Here is a 20,750-nt window from a genome sequence, read left to right on the forward strand (position 1 = left end):
AACACAAGACACAGTTGAGAGAAACTCGCCAGGTTTGGGAACACAGAGACCAGCATGGGACCAGCTTGGCCCTACCCACTCCTGCGAGGGAGCGCTAGAACGTCCCACAGGAAAGCAAGGCTTGGGAGCCCACAGCCCTGGGGGTTGTGCTGAGACGCTGTGCTTTTCCCTAGGACCAGTGGCAGAGGAGTGGGTGTGACCAGACCCCCAGCCCTGACTCAGGTGCCCTGGATGGGTGCATGGATGGACGGATGGATAAGAGGGAAGGAAGAAGGGTCGATGGGTGGATGGGGGTGGGGGGAGCAAGTTAGGGAGGATGGGCGGATGCACACCTGGGTGGGGAGGTAAGTGAACAGGAAGGTAGATGAATGGATGACCTGATAGACAAATGGGTAGGTAGTTGGAAAGACCAGTGGGCAGGTGGGTGGAGGGGAGAATAGGGGGGATGGGAAGACACTAAATGGAGAGAGACCCGGGCAGATGGGTTGGGGGACAGATGATGGATGGCAACATGAACGGATGAGCAGAAGGAAAGAAGAAATAGACAGGCAGGAAGAAATAAGAGCCAAAAAAGACGACTGTGGAGAGTCAAGAGAGCTCATGGTGATCAGATCATGTCATTCTCCTCGTCAAACTCTCCAGTGGGGCTTTCCCCTTACTCTCAGAAAAAGACCCAAACTCTGCTTTCACAATGGCAATGCCCCACGTGAGCCGCCATCCTTACCAATCGCATCTCCTCTACCTTTCACTTATGTTTTAGCCATACCCACCATCTTCTGCTTCTTCAAAAAGATCAGACTCCTACCTACCTCGGGGCCTTGGCACTTGCTGTTCCCTCTGCCTGGAAATCCTCTCCCCCAGCCCTTCATGTTAAGTTCTTCCTTCTCACCAAGCACTCCACACAATCCTTACATCTCTTAGTTTTGCTTTCTTTTGAGCACTTATCCTTGTCTGAAATTGTACTGTTACAGATTTCTGTATGTGTTTATCAGCCGTCTGCCCCACCAGAAAGTAACCTCCACGCTGACACGGACTTCTGTTGGTCTGATTCACAGCCCTATCCCCAGACCTAGAGGAGGGCCTAAAGCACAGTAGACCTCAATAATTACTTCTTGAACACATGAAAGAATAAACCATCAAACAAGAAGGAATGTTCTAGGGTTGGCAGGAAGGTCTCTGGGAGAAAGAAAGGCTCACGAGCCCGATGAAATCAGGCAGATCCAACGTGACTACCCAGTGGGGTAGAGGCTCAGCCAGACCCCACTGCCCTGCTCCTGGAGGCGCACTCAGGCTCAGTGCAGAGCTCAGCCCACTCAAAGTCAGCAGGAAAAGGGAGAGCCGGCAACCGGGCTGTTTCCACGGAGGCAATCTGTGTTCAATGAAAGCAGGTGGCAGCTGGCCAGAGCACAGAGCTCTCCTGCTTATCGAAACCAGCTGTCCCGCCTCCAATTACATGGCCAGAGGGGGCAAGACTATTTTTAGCTTCCCGGTGTTTGGCAGAGCAAAGCCTGCCGTGTGGAGGTAGTGGGTGAGCTGAGGCATTCAGAGAGCCCCAGGTGCAGCCCAAGCAGGAGGAGGGAAAGAGGGGCAAGGGAGCCCCAGGTGGGGAAGAGATTGTTCTAGGTCCTCCACTCCCCCCCCCAATTTCATTCTCAAAGTCCCCAGATTCAGAGACAGGGGAAAGCTGCCAGCCGCGGAGGGAGGCAAACAGATGTTGAGCGCCCACTCTCGGAAGCTGGACACTGGGCCTCTGGCTGCCCACCAGCTGTCCCATCGGGGGCCGCCTCTGGCACCGACCAGCAGCCCTGTGGCCAGATGGGGGGCCGGCAGTGTCCCGGTGTCTTCTGCTAGGGGCGGAGAAAGGCAGCCCCAGAGAAGAGCAACTGTGACCCCAAGTTTTGGCCCTAAGCTGAGTCTTAACCCCTTTTAGAGCAACAAGGAAGGTTCGCAGCTTGCTGGGCAATTTGGGCAACACCCTGTTCCTCTCTGGGTCTCAGTATAGCCGTTCTGACAAGTGGTTCACTCAGGGGCCTTCTGGATTCCGCAGGTGAACCTTCACATCATATGAAATCTCAAGGAGGGATCCAGTGTGCAAAACCAGATAAAACTCGTCTGTAACGCAGGGCCCTCGAGCTCTTGCAAAGGAACAGAAGGGTCAGGCTGGAGGCACCAGAGTGGCTCAGTTGGTGAAGCCTCCAACTCTTGATTTCGCCTCCGGTCATGATCACAGGGCTGTGAGATTGAGCCCCGTGACGGGATCTGCGCGGGGCATGGACCTGCTGGAGATTCTCCCTCTCCCTTCACCCCTCCCTTCCCCCTCTCACTCTCTTTCTTTCCAAAAAAAAAAAAAAAGGGAGGAGGCGGGGCCAGGTTGAGGCTCGGTGGCACTAGCCAGGGGCACTCCTGAAGATGCCAGCCACCCCACCATACAGCTGGGAAGACTAAAGCATCCTACTTTCCAAGAGAAGCTGGAAATTCAGCACTTCCTGGGGAATCTCCTAATTGCTCCATGTTGGCATATCGTCCAAACTTCCCTGAAAGCCCCGTGGAGCCCCCATAAAACACATGCATGAACTGCACGAGGTCAGTGGGGCACCGTCTGCCTCTGCCGAGGCACAAAGAAGGGTATTCCAGGCAGGGGGGCTCAGCACATACAAAGGCCCTGAGTGAGAAAAAAGGTTAGGAAACCAGCAATCTGCAATCTACCCAACCAGGACGTAGGGTACAATGAGTGGCAAGAGCCAGCCTTTCAGAGATGTAACTCAGAGCACTGAGCTGGAGACACAGAGAGAGAGAGAGATGGTCAGCCGAGGTTGGTGGGGAGTCTGGGACTCAGGCAAGGGGGCACTGGCTGAGTTTGCATGTGCCCAGCTTCAGCCCTCCTTCCTTCCTGACCCCTAGAATCACCACCACAGGCCAGGCCCAACGCTAGGCACAGGGGATACACAGGTGTCTTTGCCGTCGCCCCAGGACAGTCCCCGGAGCTGAGGCCCAATGTGCCACTGACCACCGGCAGTTCCCTTGTTCTCACCTGTCTCCTCCACGAGGGCAGGACTGGAGGTTTTCTGCCTGTCCCTGTAACTCCACTGCCTAAAGTTGCTTCCTGAAGAACTCCTGTAGAAGCTTCCTGAAGCCATGTCTGACAAATCACGACTGACTGGCTCTTATCCTCGGACACCCTGCACCTGAGCACGCAGGTGGGTGAGACAGTGAGGCCCCTCCCACCTCAGAGCGTCTGTAACAGCAGACACCAATCAATGAATGATATCTAACCTCAGACAAAGTGGAAGCCAAAGGCATTCTTCTTCCGGGAAGCCTTCCCTGACTGCCCCTGCCAGTCACACCACTACATTTAACCCGTGAGTTCTCATACCTCTGCCAGTTCCTCCACCAAGAGCCGATGTGATGAGCTCATCCTCCTCTTACCCTTCTGCTTAGACTCTGAACAGCTTCCCAGAGCACGCAGAATAAAACCCAAGCCCCCCACCTCCCTTACCTGCCTGATAGAGCCCCTTGGCCACGCCCTCACTCTAGCCACACTGGCCTGGCTGTTCCTCAATTACTCAAAGCTCGTTCCAGCTGTGGGGCTCTTGCACCTGCTGTTCCCTCTGCCAGGAATGCTGTTCCCCCAGATCTTCTCATGATCAGCTCCTGCTTATTATCTAGAGCTTGGTTAAAACATCACCTCTCCTGCGAAGCTCTCCCTGACCATCCTGGCTGAAACCGCACCCTGTTTCCTCACCTCCTTAACATCAACCTAACTCACTTCTTACAACATCCGCCGGCTGGCGAAAATCCCCTCTGTGCTGTTGTTTGTCTCCTTGTGTGTTTTCCAGCTCCCCCCATGGACAGTCATCTCCACGAGGAAGGGGGCTTGTCTGTCCTGTTCCTGCTGGCACACCATAAGGGCTCAAGAAACACTGAATGAAACACATGGATGCAGGAATGAATCGATTCTGTCTGCCCAACGCCTTGTCCCTCCCATGATGCCTCCACGCAAACACCCAGATTTTATTCCTTGATCTTCTTCGTGAGCTCTGTCTCTGAGCAGGGCAGAAACAGGCCACCCCGACACACATTCCCATCACTCCTGCCAGCACTGTGCCCAGCATGTCACAAGCATTTTTCTCACTGAAGCCTCTGATAATCCTGTGAGGCATATTTGACTATTTCCCATTAACTGGTCCTTTACTGAAGCTCAGAGAGGTTAAGAAACTTGCCCACAGTCACAGAGCTTAAAGGTGGGGGAACCAGGGCTTGTGTCCAAGGCTGACTCAAAGCCCAACCCTCGGAAGTTATAAAGATAAATCAGACATGTTTTGTATTCATGGATTCCCCTTCTCGTAGTGCAGATGGATATGGAGAAAGGAACTACCAAGGAAAAACAAAATGTGCCGAACAGAAATATAAATGGATACGTGCAGCAGAGTGTGGTGGGAGAGAGTCCTGGATTCAAATCCCGATCCCCCACTTGTGGCTGGGTGACCTTGTACAGGACCTCTTCCCTCTCTGTGCCTCAATTCTCTTACCCTTACAACGGGGATGATGGCAGTGACCTTCCCCACACCGTTGTATGTGGGTTAAGAGGCAGAGCCACCTGCCAGTGTCTGGAGTAGAGAAAGGGAGATAATTAACGTCTTGGTGGCTACAGGTCTCTTCCACCTGAAGGGACCAAGGATGCTCCTGCAGGAGACTTGGGAGCTGAGCCCTGGCGGGGAAGGAGGAAGGTCACGGGCCCTAGGGCTGGGCAAAGAGCTATGCAGAGAGAAGAGCTTTATTAGAACAATCTTTTGTAGGAAGTCTGGTCCTTAGGGCCCCGATGATTATAAAACAAGCTTCAATCCTGGCCCTGTTTCAAAGAGGCGGTAAAAGAAATCTCCCTAATCCTTCCTGAAGAGACAGAACACTCTGCTGAGACTCTAATCATGGGCAGGTTATCCCATCCGGCTGCACTGAGCTCCCCAAGGGGCTTGGCAGGAGGCGGAGAGGTCGTCTGACCCAGGGTGGAAGTAAGACCCCTTCAGAGAGAAAAACCTCCTGTCTGTCCAGGGATTAAAGACCAGCTGATGGAGACGAGCCAAGCCGCCCCTGCCTCGCCTCCCGCAAGTCTGGGGCCCAGACTTCTCTCCATACACCCTCCCGGAGCTCACAGCTGGGGTGGCAACAGGGCACCCCTGACCCAGGGCAGCCCCCAGCCACTGCTTAGGAGCCCAGCCACCCCCCAAATCTCCTGCCTGCTGCCCCTTCCACCATAAGACCCCAGCTGTGACCAAGGAGCTCAGCCCCAGCTCCACACCTGGTCTCCGAAGAGGCAGGTCAACGCTGGCCCTTGAACGTCCTCTGGGCATTTCCAGCTTCGCTGTCCAAACCTGGCTGCCGCTGGGCCCTGTGTCTGCATCTTTGCCTAGCTTCCAGGATGCCACACTCGCCCCGGGTGCCTCCTGCCTCTTTGCTTGCTCCCTCTTGGGCTCCTTCCTCCCGACGCCAGCCCCAAGGTCCAGTACCTGCCTCTGCTCTCCCCACATGTCCCCTTGCAGATTTCAGTCTTATGGCTTTAAAAACCATCAAAATGTTCTGATGGCACCTGGGTGGTTCAGTCGGTGAAGCATCGGCCTTCAGCTCAGGTCATGATGATCTTGGGGTCCTGGGATCAAGTCCCACATCAGGCTCCCTATTCAGCAGGGAGTCTGCTTCTCCCTCTCCCTCTGCCTTTCCCCTCAGCTTGTGCTGTCTCTCAAATAAATGAATAAAGCCTTAAAAAAAAAAAAATTAGGGGTGCCTGGGTAGCTTAGTGAGTTAAGCCTCTGCCTTCAGCTCAGATCATGATCTCAGGGTCCTAGGATCAAGCCCCACATCGGGCTCTCTGCTCAGCAGGAAGCCTGCTTCCCCCCTCTCTCTGCATACCTCTGTGCCTATTTGTGATCTCTCTCTCTCTCTCTGTCAAATAAAATCTTAAAAAAAAAAAATTAAAATGCCCATATGCCCCGCAATTACTTCTCTAACCCAGTCTTCTCTCCCCAAGTCAAGATCTATAACCAGCTAACAAGTCAACCTCTCCATCCAGGTGTCTAAGAGTCCCAAGGGTACCCGTCCTAGAGGAGCCACCCCCCCCAAAACCTGCTCTTCCATCCGTCTCCTTCCCCTTCACAGCAGTGGCAACTCCAGCCTTCCAAGGGCTCACAATCCTCAACTGTTTTCTCACCCAACCAGCAAATGTGGTCACTTTCAAAATGATCCACAACGCAACCACTTCCCCCACCTTTACCATGGGGGCTGCCTTTGTCCAAATCACCTCTCCCCTGGTCTGAGGCAAGATCAGAACACAGACGCTTATATCCGAGGGCTTTTCAAAGCTTTTGGGAAGTGGATGGGTTATTAGTCAATACGTTCCAAATAAAGTCGCTGCCTCCCAGGCCAACTTCCTTCTCCCTGGCAGAACCACAGGCTCTGTGAGGTTGGCACCCTCTGCGTCCACCACCGCGTTGAGCTCAAGGCAGGGTGGCCCAAAGCCTGGCAATTTTGGTGAGACTGTGAATTTGTCTCTGGGTTTAAGACACACCAGTGCTCTGACCCCTTTGATCCTTGGTTATAAAATGGGGGCAAGGGGAGAAATGTTTTATTATTGGGAAGGAATGTATTTCCCAGAGACGTCGGAGGCCCTCAAATCCTGAAAGCTTCCAGGAGCCTCCCCCCGTTGCCCTCACACCCAGGCAGGACGGTCTCACGGGACACCAGCCCTGCTCACGCCCTGGTCTCAGACTTCCAGTCTCCAGGCCTGCGAGGCAGTTAGTTTCTGTTGGGCTGCTCAGTGTGCAATGCGTGGTGACAGCAGCCCACGCGGACTGATGCCAAGACCCACGTCTGCTCTGCGGCGCTTCCGGCAACTCCCACGTGCCCTCCCTGTGTTCAGAACCTCTTTGCTTGTGCTGTCTATAGGGGGTCCTGTTGTGAGTGTGGGGGCAGCGTCCCAATCCATGGCGGGCCACCCATCAGGACTGTGTGAAATCAATGCCACCATCTGGCTTCACATCATTTCTTAGAAGAAACGAATAACACGCAAAGGACAAGACAGAATAGAAAACAGAACAGAAAAGACACAAATACTTTCAGAGCATGCCCAGCATGGTAAGTTCTGTGAAACTGGCTTCAGTCATATGCTACAGGATGTGTGCACCGGTGACAGCATAAAATGTACATTCTGCGGCGAATTTGGAAGGAAACATTTGAAAGACCCGATATGGGGCCCCCACTAATCCTTCTTGGCTCCTGAGGTCTGTTAAATGAGGACTCGGGGTGCTTTAGTGGCTCTGCCCCCCAGGGCTCCTGGAGAAGAGCCAGGCAGGCATACTCTGGCGCACCGGCTGCCTGGGACCAACGCGAGAGCCCCACGGAGGCCCAGCTGGGACCACTCACTTGCCGAGGAAGCACTTGGGGACGGTGCTCAGTTTTCTCCGACGGTCCTTGATCAAGTTCACCTTCTTGTTCATCATCATGTGGTAAAGCTTCTCTCCCTTCTCCGCAATCATGACGTAGGCGTCCCGCTCCATGCCCAGCTTCAGGCCTACGGAGGGAGCACAGTCAGCACCCAGGCAAGCATCAGCCCTGGGGAGCAGAGGGGGGCAGGCCCGCAGTTCCTGGAAGCCCCCACCGGGGTCACGTACAGAGCCCTCATAGAGTGCCAGCCCCTGCTCCAGGCACCTGCCAGTGACTCCCTGCACAACCTTGTAGGAGCGGCTGGTTCCCCCATTTCACAGACGGCAAAGCCGAGGCCCAGAGAGGTTAAGTTCCAGGGTAACAGGCAGTCAAGCTCATTCAACCCTTCAACATGAGCGTGGGTTTCCAAATTCAGAGGTTATCAGAAAGCCTACTGAGTTCTTCCTTCCAACCAGGGATAAAAATTTGCCCATTTCTTTAGACAACAAACAGAGAACCCTGACTCGATTCCTGGCTACGTTTTCTGCTTGGACCCTGTCCGCTCCTGACAACAGCAATGACAAATAACAAGAGAAAATGCTGGAAGCACCTACTATGTGCCCCTTAATCCTCAAGAAACCTGTGGAACCCCCTTCACAAATAAAGAAATGGAGGCCCAGAGGAATGAAGCTATCTAAGTTCACCCAACTAGAAGTGGCAGAACCAGGATTTCAACCCAGAAAGTTTGGCTCCACATCTGTGCTCATGATCCACGCACCACCCCCTGGAAACCCAGCCCTGAGGTCACAGTTTGGACAACACCCGATTCTAAGGACTGAGGCCCACTGAGGCCACACCTTCCTTGTGACCACATATACCCTACGTGGACCACAGGCCCCCATTCTAACCACAGAGACACGGATCAGCCACACCCAGGCCAGTCCACACCCCTGAACCCCACCCCCCATCCTGGGCACACACCCAGCCCCGACCAGTTTCAGAGCTCACAAGCTTGCCGACCAGGGGCCAGTTTCAGTAGCTTGGCTTAAAGCCACCTGCATCATTTTTCATACAAAATTTAAAATCAAGAAATATCACCTGAAAACTTAAAATCTAGCTTCTCTAAAGAAAAGGAAAAACAAGGGATCCAGCCCTGCAGGGCCCATAGTCCTGAGAGATGGCGGTGACTTGCTCACAGATGGATGTGGCGGGGAAAGGGAAGTGGGCAGATTTGGTGGAAGTAAAGGGACTCCATATACTGGATCTGGGGAGTGGGCAGAAATCAGGGATGGGACCAAGAGTCGCAAACTGAGGCATCAGGCAAAGGGAGGAACAAGGTACTAAGATGGGGAACCTCCAGCTTTGGGGCGGGGAGATGGTGGAAATTAGGAGTTCTGGTTAGACAGGGAAAGTGTGAGGGTCCTATGACACACCCAAGTAGAAGGCTGCAGATACAGAAATAACTGTGCCTCTGTTTCCTCCTTTGCAAAGGTGGGGGGGGGGGGTAGGCAGGGTTTTTAGGATCACGTGTCAAATTTACCAAGCATGGTCAAATCCAAACTGCATTTAGCACCATTACAACCCTGTGCAGTAGGAACTTTTATCCCCATTTATCAGACGGCATCACTGAGATCTGGGAAACTGAAGTAATTTACCCCCAGACATAGCACATATCCCTTTTCCCAGACCTCTGTACAACAACCCAGGTCCCTACCATAACCAGCCCCGCACGACTTATGCAAGGGCCTCCGGGGAGCCTGGGCCCAGAGAGATCTGGGACCACAGTTAGTAAGCAACCCCCAAGGAGCCTCCTCCCAGAGGCAGACTCCGAGCCTTAAGCACAAAGAAGCCCAGCTGAAGGTAACAGACCGGTGGGGGAGAGAGAGGCAGGGAGGGAATGTCTCAGCTACCAGCCCACAAGGGTGAAGGGTACCAAGAACCAGGGTGACCAACCATATGACCCCTGACCCTTGGGCAAGTCCCTTCCACTGGGTCTTAGTCACCCCATCTATTAAATGGGCACTACCAGATGCCCTCAGGTGACCCAAGATACCACCAAGTTCTAAGTCCCAAAGCTCTCTGCCCCTTTAGTGACCCGCGTCCTGTAGCCTAGGCCCCTTCCCTGGACACAGTCCTCCCTCGGCAGAAGTGACCAGCCTAGCGGAAGCCATACATACCCCAGGATCCCAGGACAGCCCCCCAGAGCTGGAGGCCCAGGAGAGGGCATACTCACTCTCGCGCTGCTCCCGCTCACGGATGATGGCGTCCAGCCACTTCTGCTTCTCCTCCGCGGTCTTGGCCATGCAGACGAACCACTTGTTTTTGGCCGTGTTGTGTATCTTCCAGCCGTTGGTGACAGTGTAGCCATTGCTGTGGTAATCCGCTGGCAGAGGCAGAAGGCAAAGGTGGGTCAGCCCAGACTCAGCCTACAACTCTGAACATTCCCCACTACTCGCTTGAAAGTAAGGTCATGGGATCAGCACATCTCACTCCAGAAAAACAGGGGGCAGGGCCATCAGCAGGATCAGGGTCTGAGAGCTGAACTCGCAACTCTTCAAACACTCACTCCCTCTCCTCTCTATTCTCTGCGAAGAACAGAAGATCTGCAAACAAAGACACCCCCCGCCCCGCCACACACACACACACCAATTACAGGGGCTTCAGGACCCCACAGTCTGGGTACAAATGCAGGAGTCCTGGAGCCTGGGAATACATCCCAGCCTCCCTGCCCATCTCATCCGGACACTGGGGCTACTTAAAACTAGTGCAAGGCCAACAATGCCAAGTTCAGGGCCCTTACACACCACTGGCTGGGATGGGGACTGGCCAACCTCTTTGAAAACGGGCTGTCGTTTTCCAGGAAAGTAGAAGCTGTCCATACCCTAAATCCAAGGAGGGGTCCATAGGTTTTGTGACACTGCCGAAGAAGTCTATGTCTCAAAACCACTTAGGAACTTCTGCCCTCGCCAAGCTCAAGGGCACATACACAAAGAGGTTCACACAAGACTGCTCACTGCCTCACCGTTCATAATAGCCAACAGCAGAAATGACCCAAATGTCTATCACCAACGGCAGAATAAGAGCATTACACAGCAGAGGGGACCAACACCCTGCAGACCCCTCCAGGCAGAAGCATAAAGCCAGATGCAAAAGAACACACAGTATCTTACAACCCTTTAAATAGATTCATAAAACAATATCTATGTAACTACATGTATATATTTAGACCCACTTAGTATGCATATAATGATATACCTATTTAAAGAAAGTTTTGAAACAAATTTTCATTAGAATGTTTACTAATGCAGGGACACTTGGGTGGCTCAGTGGGTTAGGCCTCTGCCTTCAGCTCAGGTCGTGATCTCGGGGTCCTGGAATCGAGCCCCACATCTGGCTCTCTGCTTGGTAGGAGCCTGCTTCCCCTTCTCTGCCTGCCTCTCTGCCTACTTGTGATCTCTCTGTCAAATAAATAAATAAATCTTAAAAAAAAAAAGAAAAGATGTTTACTAATGCATACTTGGGAGAGAAAAATGTTTTTTAAATCAGTGGGTTTTTTTGTTTGTTTGTTTTTTGTTTTTTTTTTTTTTTAAAGATTTTATTTATTTATTTGACAGAGAGAAATCACAAGTAGATGGAGAGGCAGGCAGAGAGAGAGAAAGGGAAGCAGGCTCTCCGCTGAGCAGAGAGCCCGATGCGGGACTCGATCCCAGGACTCTGAGATCATGACCTGAGCCGAAGGCAGCGGCTTAACCCACTGAGCCACCCAGGCGCCGGAGAAAAATGTTTTTTAAAAAAAAGCAAGAAAATGGTCATCATACAATTTGGACAGTTACTTTAGGGGGCAGGAGGTGCTGTGGCCAAAGAGGGGTCTATGAGGAGCTCTCGGGGTGCATGCAGCGTTCTACTTACTGACTTAATTGAATGATGACAACCAAGGTGTTCACTCGATGTGCATATGTTTTAGATACTTCTCTTAGGGAGGTTACATTTCAAATAAAAGAAAAAACCAAGAGGCATCTGGATGGCTCAGTCAGTTAAACACCAGACTCTAGATTTCCGCTCAGGTTATGATTTCAGGGTCATGAGATCAAGCCCCACAAGGGGCTCCAAGCCCAGCACGTAAGCCTGTTACGATTGTCTCTCTCCCTGTGCCCCTCCCAACCGCTAAAAAAGAAAAGAAGAGAAAAGAAAAAACTGAAACAGAGACTGTGCCACGGAGCAGGTGGGGCGGGGGTCAGGTGGGCCTTGGGGCAAGGGCCTACCTGTCCCGTCTTCCACATTCTCCACCTCCATGACCTCAGTGTTGATTCGACCCCTAAAGATGTAGAGGGAGCCATTGATGGACTTGGTCCTCTTGGTGGATTTCTTGCTCCCGGTGACCCTGAAAGACAGGGGCGCATCAACAACCCCTATGTCTCACCCAACGGGGCTCGGAAGAGCAAAGGCAAGCAGAGCAGTAATCTGGAAGGGCGCCCAGAGATGGCAGGAGCGTGGGTTTTCGGCTGGTGGCTGGGTGACTTCAACAAGTCTCTTCCCCATTCCAAGGTACAGTTCCTCCATTTGGAAAATAGGCCTTGCTGACCTCACAGAGCCACAGCTAACAGTTAACTTTGATGAGAAACTAACCAGAAGCAGCAGAAGTTCATTCCTCTTGGCGATAAGGTCGGTAGGGGCTCTCAGAGTGTCTAACAGAGGGTACCGACTCAAATCAGACCAGAGAAGAAGCGTGCCCGAAGTAGGCAGTCCACGCAACCATCCACATCCCCCTGCCCACCACTCATGCCCTCACCCAGGTCAATCAGCCACTCGCTCAGTCACTCAACAAACATCTGACCAGTCCTTCCTATGGAGAGGATGCCAAGTTGGGGCCAAGAGGAGTCACGCAACCACGCATTCAACAAGTACTTCCAAGAACACCCACTGAGTGCCAGGCACTGTGCTAGGTGCTGGGTCTGAACAAAAACAGTCTCAGAACTCATTGTCCAATACGAGGGGGGAGGCAGCCCAGAGACAGACGCTACGCAGAGAAGTCAAAGCCAAGTTACGTCAGGATTGCTAAATGTGTGGTTAAAATAAAGCAAAGAATGAAGTCTGAGGGCTTGAAGGCCACTCTGGGGTAGGCGCAGGCCCCTCTGCTCCTCCAAGTGGGTCATGTTCTCAGATCTGTTTGCTGACGTGCACCTGTCACTGAAATTGGGCAAACTGTGTATTGTATGTGAGGACATACGAATGTTGGAAAGAGAGCGGTCTCTGAAAATTAAGTGACTATTCTGGAAAGACCTGATAAAGGTAAGTTGCTTTTGTGTTCAGAGTGAATTTATTCTTGGGTGCCTGGGTGGCTCAGTCGGTTAAGCGTCTGCCTTCTGCTCAGGTTCCTGGGATCAAGTTCCACATGGGGCCCCAAGGTCCGCTTCTCCCTCTGCCTCTGCCTCTCTCTCTCTCTCTCTCTGCCTCTCATGAATAAATAAATAAATAGAATCTTTTTTTTAAAAAGATTTTTTAAAAAGGGTGAACTTATCGTCAAAGAAGATGCCTCAAGCTCTTGATGAAAAGAATGTTGTAGAAAGGGACGCCTGGGTGGCTCAGTTGGTTAAGCAGCTGCCTTTGGCTCGGGTCATGATCCCGGCGTCCTGGGATCGAGTCCCACATCGGGCTCCTTGCTCTGCGGGGAGCCTGCTTCTCCCTCTGACTCTGCCTTCCACTCTGTCTGCCTGTGCTCGCTCTCATTCTCTCTCTCTGACAAATAAATAAATAAAATCTTTAAAAAAAAAAAAAAGAATGTTGTAAAAATGCAATATATATGCTTTTAATTAAAATATTGAAAGTTTGTAAAAACAACTGTAATAAAGCAAGACGATGGTTAGGGAGGGTGGGGACATGATTTTAACTGGGAGAGTTGGTCAAGGGAGGCCTCCCTGAAGAGGTGGCTTTGGAGCAAAGACCCTGGAAAGGTGAGGGAGGAACCTAGGAGGGTTTCTGAGGAGGAACATTCCAGGCAGAGGACACGAGCCCCATGCCATGCTGCAAGGAGCCACGAGCTGGCTGCGGCTGAAGGTGAGTGGGCGAGGGCGAGTGTGGGCAAGGGGTCAGAGAGGCCACCCGGGCCAGATCCTACGGGATCCTGTGCACCATGGTAAAGATGGACTCCTCCTGCCCGTATGAGGTGGGGGCCGCAGAGAGTCTGAGCAGCGCAAGAACACGATCTGATCTAGGTTATAAAGGACTCCCTGTGGCGGAGAAGGGACTGCAGGCAGAGCCAGCAGAAAGTAGGGGGAACTAGAAGCCACTGAGCAGAGCAATGGTTTGCACCCGCCTGCCCAGAACTACCTACTCGGGTACATGTGTATACAAGCTTCTTTGAACTTTTCATGAAAGTATAAAATCCACACAGGAAAAAAAATACCCAAAGAAAGATATGGCTCATTTAACTTTCATAGAGTGAGCACACCTCTACTCTCACTGTAAACACCCCGAAAGCCCCCCACTGTGTCCCCTTCCCAGTCACTAACCCCCTGCCCTGTTCCTCCTCATCCCCCCCTCAACAGTCACAGCTCTCCTGACCTATGACCCCACAGCTTCGCTCTGCCTGTTTTGTAACTTCACATACATGGAATGACCACGGGTGATGGTGACGGGTATGTCGGTTGCTTCCTGTTTGGCACGGCCGTGACTGTCTTTGCGTGTGTCTTATGAAGAACACATGTGCACATCTCTACAGGGGATCGACCTAGGGGCTGAACTGCTGAGTTACAAGGGATCCACGTGATTGCCTTTCCCGGAGAATGCCAAGATGTTTCCCAAAGGAGCTGCATCATTTCTCCCTGTCCCTGGTAGAGTAGCAACGTTCCAGTGGTTCCCCATCCTCTGTAGCTAATTTCCGTGTTGGCCATTCAGGTGGGCACAGAGTAGTGGCTCATTAAACATTCCATTTGCATGTCCCTGATGAGTAATGAGGCTGAGCACCTTTTCATGTTTACTGGCCATTTAGTCCTGTGGGCCATGGGCTTTTGTGAAAGGACTGCCCCTAGAGCATTTTTCTGTTGGGTTATCTTTTTCTTAATGTTTTCTAGCAAGAGTTAGCAAATGTTTTCTGAAGAGGGCCACATAGAGAGTAAACATTTTCAGTTTTGGGGGCTCCGTGTCTCTGTGTCAACTACTCTACTCTGCCCTTAATGCAGGAAAGCATCCACGGACAACACCAAAACAAATGGGCATGCCGTGTACCAATAAATCTTTATTTATAAAAAGGGACAGAGTGCCAAATTTGGCTTCCAGAACTTCTTGATACATTCTGGATGTGAATCCCCTGTCAGTTATATGGATCGCAAAGATCCCTAATCCCTAGCTGACTTTTTACTCTTGTCACAGTGTCTTTTGATGAGCAGTTCTCAATTTTAACATAATCTGATGAATCCATTTTTCCTTTAGAATGGCACTTTTTGTCCTACTTAAGAAATCTTTGCTTACCGCCAGATTGTGAAGATAGTCTCCTATGCCTTCTCCTAGAAACCTGATGGCTTTACCCCACACATTTAAATCTATGATCCATCTGAAGTTGGCTTTTTATGCATTGTATGAGCTGATAGTCAAGACTCATTTCCCCCATGGGATACCAAATGAACCAAGCATCATTTATTGAACTGCATTGGCACCTCTGTTGAAATTCAAGTGATCACTTTCATGGGGGTCTACTGCTGAACTAGTTCTTCTAGTCCACTAAACTCTTTGGTTTGGCACCAATACGACGTTGTCTTAATCACTTCAGCTGCGAGTAAGCCGGGCTTCCAGAAGCACGAGGTCCCCAGCTTTGCCCTTTTTCAAAACGGTGGAGGCCATGTTCGTGTTTCCAGGTAAATTTTACAACCACTGACACATACATACACGAAAACTTCCTCCTGGAGTTCTTATTGGAATGACACTGAAGTTCTGGCCAAAGTTTGGGGACAGAATGGAAAGGACTTGCTGAAGAAGTGGGTGTGGGGTGAGGGAGGTCAGCATCAAGGTCAACCAAAGTGCCCTTTACTCCGAATGAGGAAGACTCAGAGGAGAATGTCTGGGACAGGAGCTGTGAGGAAAATGAAGAGTCTAGCTTGAGGCCCGACTGAAGTTTGAGTGGGGTGCGAGAGCCCCCAGAGGAAGACAGAGAGGGGCAATTCTCCTTTCCACACATGTGCCAGGCCTTATTCTAACCAATTTCCATGTTGTATCATACTTCATCTATAAGAACTATCCTTTTGGATAGGGACTACTTTTATCCCCATTGAACAGACAGGAAAACAGAGACACAAAAAGCTGATGTAACTTGCCCAAGGCCGCTTGGCCAGTGAGTGGCAGGGTCTCAGTGTCCCTAAGTACTGCGACCTCTAAGACACAAACAAGCACTCGAGGTATTAGAGACGGAGCTTGTCATGGGTTCTCTTCTTGGGGGTCTCGGTTTCCCATTCCAAAGAATGGGGAGGTGGGCTCCTAGAACACTCCTTCCGCTTCTGATATCCAAGGAGCCTCTACTTTCAAATTGGGCCAGAAACACTCTCAGTCAGAGACCTTCCCTGACCCGTGTGCCGGATGGGCGGTGCCCCGCATGACCCAGGCAAAGACAAACCAGTCGGCAGACACCTAGCAGTGACAGGCATTTCCTGTGACCACATCAGTCAGGCCGGCAGCCCCATCCACCCTTGCCCAATCCCTCTGGGATGTCCCGTCTTGGAACCCGGCCCCTGGCTCCCCATCCCGGGACGAGAACACTGGCCACCAGCCACGTTCCCTCAGGAGACAGATGTGCCCTTTCCCTCCAGCCGGCCTGGCTCACGCACAGAACTGGCGTGGAGAACGGCCTTCAAAGAGCTCACGGCAGCCCCAGGGCCAGCCCCAGAAGGCCCACATGGAATCCCGCAGCGGCAGCATCCCCGGCCGCTACTGCTCCAACAGGTGCGACCACACTGACGGAGGAAGGGCCGGCGGCCGACAGATGAGCAAAGCCAGCCGGAGCTGGAGCCGCTCACACATGCCTGAAGGGACATTCTGTTTTCTACAGCCCCTGGTGTTCTGAGAAAAGTGCCTGCTTCAGACAGCTCCGGGCGGCTGGCAGTGGGGGGCAGAGGACTCGCAGGATGTGCCCAGCGAGAACAGGCAGTGAGCAAGGAGGAAGGAAAAATGGGATGTTCGTGGGAAGGGGGGGGCGGCTAGAGGGGACACGAGACAGACGCAGAGAGGCCGAACAGAATGGGCAGGAATAAAGCATCAAATAAGGGAGACGGGAGAAGAAGGAGGCCAAGGCCTTCAACCAGAAGGACCAAACCCAGAACAGGGAAGAAGGGCAGAGGCGGGATGGGGCCCGTGGCTGAAGCGCCTACTGCGTGCCGGGGACTGCACCTGTGCATGAACAGGAACCCAACACGGATGGAGGCAGGTGAGCAGCAAGGGGACAGCAGCTAACCCTGACTTTGTGAGCTTTAACTACGTACCGGGCGCGCCTAACACCTCTGCTTCCCCACAGTCGCTCTGAGAGGCATGTGAGCACCTGATTCTGCACAGAAGGGAACGGAGGAAAGCAAGGCAAAGTCAGAGCTAGAGAAGTGCGACCAGGGATTGAACTGTAAGGAGCCTGGCTATTCATCAAACTCTACAGTAAGAAGGGGTTTATCATCCCTCTTCTACAGAAGAGAAAACTGAGGCTCAGAGAGGTCAGGCTGGAAGAGAAAGAAGAGCTCCCCCCAGACACGCAAGGAACGCCATCATTCATCCCGTGAAAAGGTTCCTCATGACAACCTGAAGAGGCTAGCAGAAACAGATAAGGAAAAGGAGGCTCAGGGACAGCACGTGACGTGCCAGGAGCCCAGAGGAAGGTGGAGGCAATGCTGACAGTAGGCTCCGGGGTCTGGACCTCCCCTCAGCCTTAGCTTTTCCTAGATAAAGGAGTAAAGATGTCTCTGGAAAGTCACTGTTTCAGCCCTAAAATAAAGTAACAGGAAAGAAGATTCAAATTCAAAAGGGCTTCTTCAGAAAACTGAAAAGACAGGGATCTCTCAGTCCACTACCCACCCAGCCACACCAGCCAGCGAGCCATCCAGCCAGCCACCCAGCCAGCCACTCGTTCCGTTCCCCTACGCCTCTGTCTCCCAAGTCTCCCTCTCTCCAACCATCCCCCCACCCATCCACCCACGTGGTCATTCAATACCCAACCCTCCATCCCAGAATCCAATCACCCCAACAACCACCAACCAACCAACCATCTATCCATCCATCCACCCAACTGATCTTCTATCTACTATTTTATGACCATTTTACGACCATCCCTCCCCCAACCCATTCATTTAAATATCATACATGAAGGCCCCAACTCACCATTACATCTGAACACACCTCTGCCAGCTCATCGCATCTTCATCTACTTCTCCAACTACCAAACACTCAGACATTCGCCTAATTTTCTGTCCATGCCTCCAACCAGCCGTCTCCTACACCCCCAACCACCCACCCACTTGCTCCTTCATCTACTCACTCGTCCATCGGCAAATCGGTTCACACATCCATCCATAATCGTCCCCGGCCCTTTCCATCCACCATCCACTCACCCTCCGAGCCCCGCCGATGCACCCATGCCTTCTCCCATCTGCCCACACATCCCAACATGCACACTCACAGTCAGCCACGTGTCTGTACGTGTCTACCACCCGCCCACCTGTCCATCCACTTCCTTGACTCTACAAAATAGGAAGTTCCAGGGAAAAATACAAAGGTGACAAAGATACTATCCTTTCCCCCAAAAAGCTTAACATGAGAGAGCCCTGTGCCCTTCAGTCCCCCACCTTTGGATCTCAGAATCAGAGGATGTTAGTGTCACAAAGAATCCCCAAATTCTATGACTATCTAGATCCACACTGTCCAATACAGCCGCTGTGGCTGCTGAGAACTTAAGACGGGGCTAGGATGACGTGAGATGTGCTGAAAGTGTAAGATAGGCACCAGATTTTGAAGACTTCGCGTACAAAGAAAACGCAAAATACCTTCCTAATGATTTTCAAAAATCGACTGTACATTGGTTGTTGACATTAAATAACATTTACAGATACACTGGAAAAAATAAAATACATTATTGAAATTCATGTTGACTGTTTCTTTTTGATTTTTTTTTAATGTGGCTGCTAGAAAATGTTAAATAACACGTGAGGCTCGCATTATATTTCTATTAGGCAGTGGTGATCCCCTGAACCCCTCAACTCAGACGAGAAAAGGGAGGCCAAGAGAGGGAAGTGACAAGCCTAAGGTGTCACTGTGAGAGACAGTCAAGGTCCCGCAGAATCCCTGCCTCCAGGCCCACCTGGGCAGCCCCAGCCCCAGCAACTCACCTGGATTTCCGCTTGCAGTAGACAAGGAGGTTGTCAAAGAGGAAGAAGGCCCTCTCCTGGATGTTGCCCGCGGAGATTTTTAACAAAGTCCCTTGCAGGAGGAGCTGGGTGCAGATGTCTGTGAGGTTGGAGCCCTGGGAGAGTGACAAGGGGAGAGGGAATGAGTTGACAAATCCAGGAGAGCACTCGGGGATATCCCCTTCCTTCCCAGACACAGAACCTACCACTGCCTCACTTGCCCCCCAAAATCTAAACACGCCACTGCAGGAAATCTGTCAGCAGACAGAAAAATCCCAACAATCTCATCAGTGGCTTCTGCCCACTGAGCACGCCGGAACCATGCCGGGAGGAGCACAAAAGGAAGCCCATGTCATAGAAGAGAAAGCTGGGCTCGGGGAGGGGAAATGACCCACCCAGCCCAAGCTGGCATCCAGTTTTATTTTGGTTCGGTTCTTGCTTGGGATTTGGGGTTTTTCATGTTTGTTTTGTTTTTGCCTACCCTTCCTCATTTATGTCTTGACTTGTGAAGGTATCACCACTACTAGAATGCCATTTCCATAAGCACAGGAAGCGTTATGGAGCATGATCAAGCATTTGCCACGGTCTCCCCAGCCCCTGTCACCCTCTAGGGGCACACAGCAGGTGCTCGGTAAATGCCTGTAGAGCGGGAGATAAACACAGTGTGCACACCATCAGGGCAGGATTCTTGGAGCAGCTCCTCTAGCTACAGCCATGAACACAGATGGAAACAGTTCTCAAACTCCAGGGGGCCATCCGTGCTAAGTGACGGGGGCAGCCAGGATGCTCGCCAGCCGTGGAGTTATCTGAATCTCAGTGATGTTCCCACTGAGGGGGTCAGGAAAGGCTCCAGGGGGACCCGACCGCACAGGTCTGTCTGGAGCTCAAGGAGGACCAAGGTGGGGCGCAGAGCTCTCCAAGTGCTACAGGAGAGGAGGCTGGAAACACACCGAGGAGGGCCCTGGATGCCAGCAGGGCAGGCTCCTCCCCTGTGGCGGGAGCAGAGTTCGGCTGGCTCTCAGCCGTCCAACCAGAGACTCCATTTCCCAGCATCCCTTGTGCCCGTGTGGTCACGTGATTGACACATGGCCCATGCGCCCCATTTCTACACTTTATTTCCTTGAAAGAAAACAGTTTCCTCTCCTCTCTCTCCCTTCCCTCTTGTCACAGGCTGGACGCCAGCTGGAGTGGTGGCATACATTGTAGCAGACAGTGGAGCAAGAAGCTGGAAGGAACCTGGGGCTGGAGGGAGCCGTCACGCCCTCCCTGCCAGCCTGTTCTGCTACTGAGAAATCAACTTCTCCCTCATTTATGCCATCCTCTCTCTTTTTAGCAGCCAACGATGTAATTGAAGCCACACATCAGGATTAGCACCGAGCCCAGCAACAGGCGGACAATGGAGTACCTCTGACACTTAGGCCCCAGGGACACTACACAAAAGAGGGGTTCAGGGAAGCTCGTTTGACCTGCAGATGACAGAGGAGGAAGAATGACACGTGAAATGAACTTGAGAGAGGGAGGGAGAAGTGTGCACAAAGTCTCCTTCCCCAAACATGAGACACCCAGAACCAAAGAGGAGTTCATACCCCAATGACGGATGCTGACTCAGTTATTTCTGAGACCCAGGAAGGGGAACTGGTTCTAGAAATGCAGAAATCGGGCTTTCTGCTAACTCCCCCTGCAGTCTCCCCTGTTTCAGGCTGTGTCCCCTGAATACAGCAAACTCATTACCCAAAAATGCCAGAGATGCCTCTGGGGCCCAGCTGGGGTCCTGGGAAACCCACTCTTTGTGGTCAAGGGCTAGCAGCCTCGGGCAGGAGCGTGCGTCCGTTAACAGAAATCACAGCATAGATGCCCATATGCTGCGGCCAGGGACCAGACTCCACACACAGCCACCAGCCAGGGAGTGAGCCCGCTGCACCAGGGCTCAGGGCTCTTGTGACAAGGAACCCCATGGACCCCCAGTATCTT

The 20,750-nt window shown here is 52.2% G+C and overlaps 1 protein-coding gene across 1 annotated transcript in view; it reads right to left on the bottom strand.

Annotated features, from left to right (window-relative positions):
* Window positions 1-20,750, bottom strand: part of PREX1 (phosphatidylinositol-3,4,5-trisphosphate dependent Rac exchange factor 1) — a 177,191-nt gene that overhangs the window by 51,092 nt on the left and 105,349 nt on the right. The window contains exons 7-10 of the mRNA XM_059407188.1: window positions 18,762-18,895; window positions 11,676-11,794; window positions 9,647-9,796; window positions 7,414-7,561 (exon numbers count right to left, since the gene is read on the bottom strand). Of these exons, the coding sequence (XP_059263171.1) occupies window positions 7,414-7,561; window positions 9,647-9,796; window positions 11,676-11,794; window positions 18,762-18,895 (551 nt within the window). The remainder of the gene's footprint in view (window positions 1-7,413; window positions 7,562-9,646; window positions 9,797-11,675; window positions 11,795-18,761; window positions 18,896-20,750) is intronic.

The sequence above is a fragment of the Mustela nigripes genome, chromosome 7, assembly GCF_022355385.1.
Source record: "Mustela nigripes isolate SB6536 chromosome 7, MUSNIG.SB6536, whole genome shotgun sequence".
NCBI lineage: Eukaryota > Metazoa > Chordata > Mammalia > Carnivora > Mustelidae > Mustela > Mustela nigripes.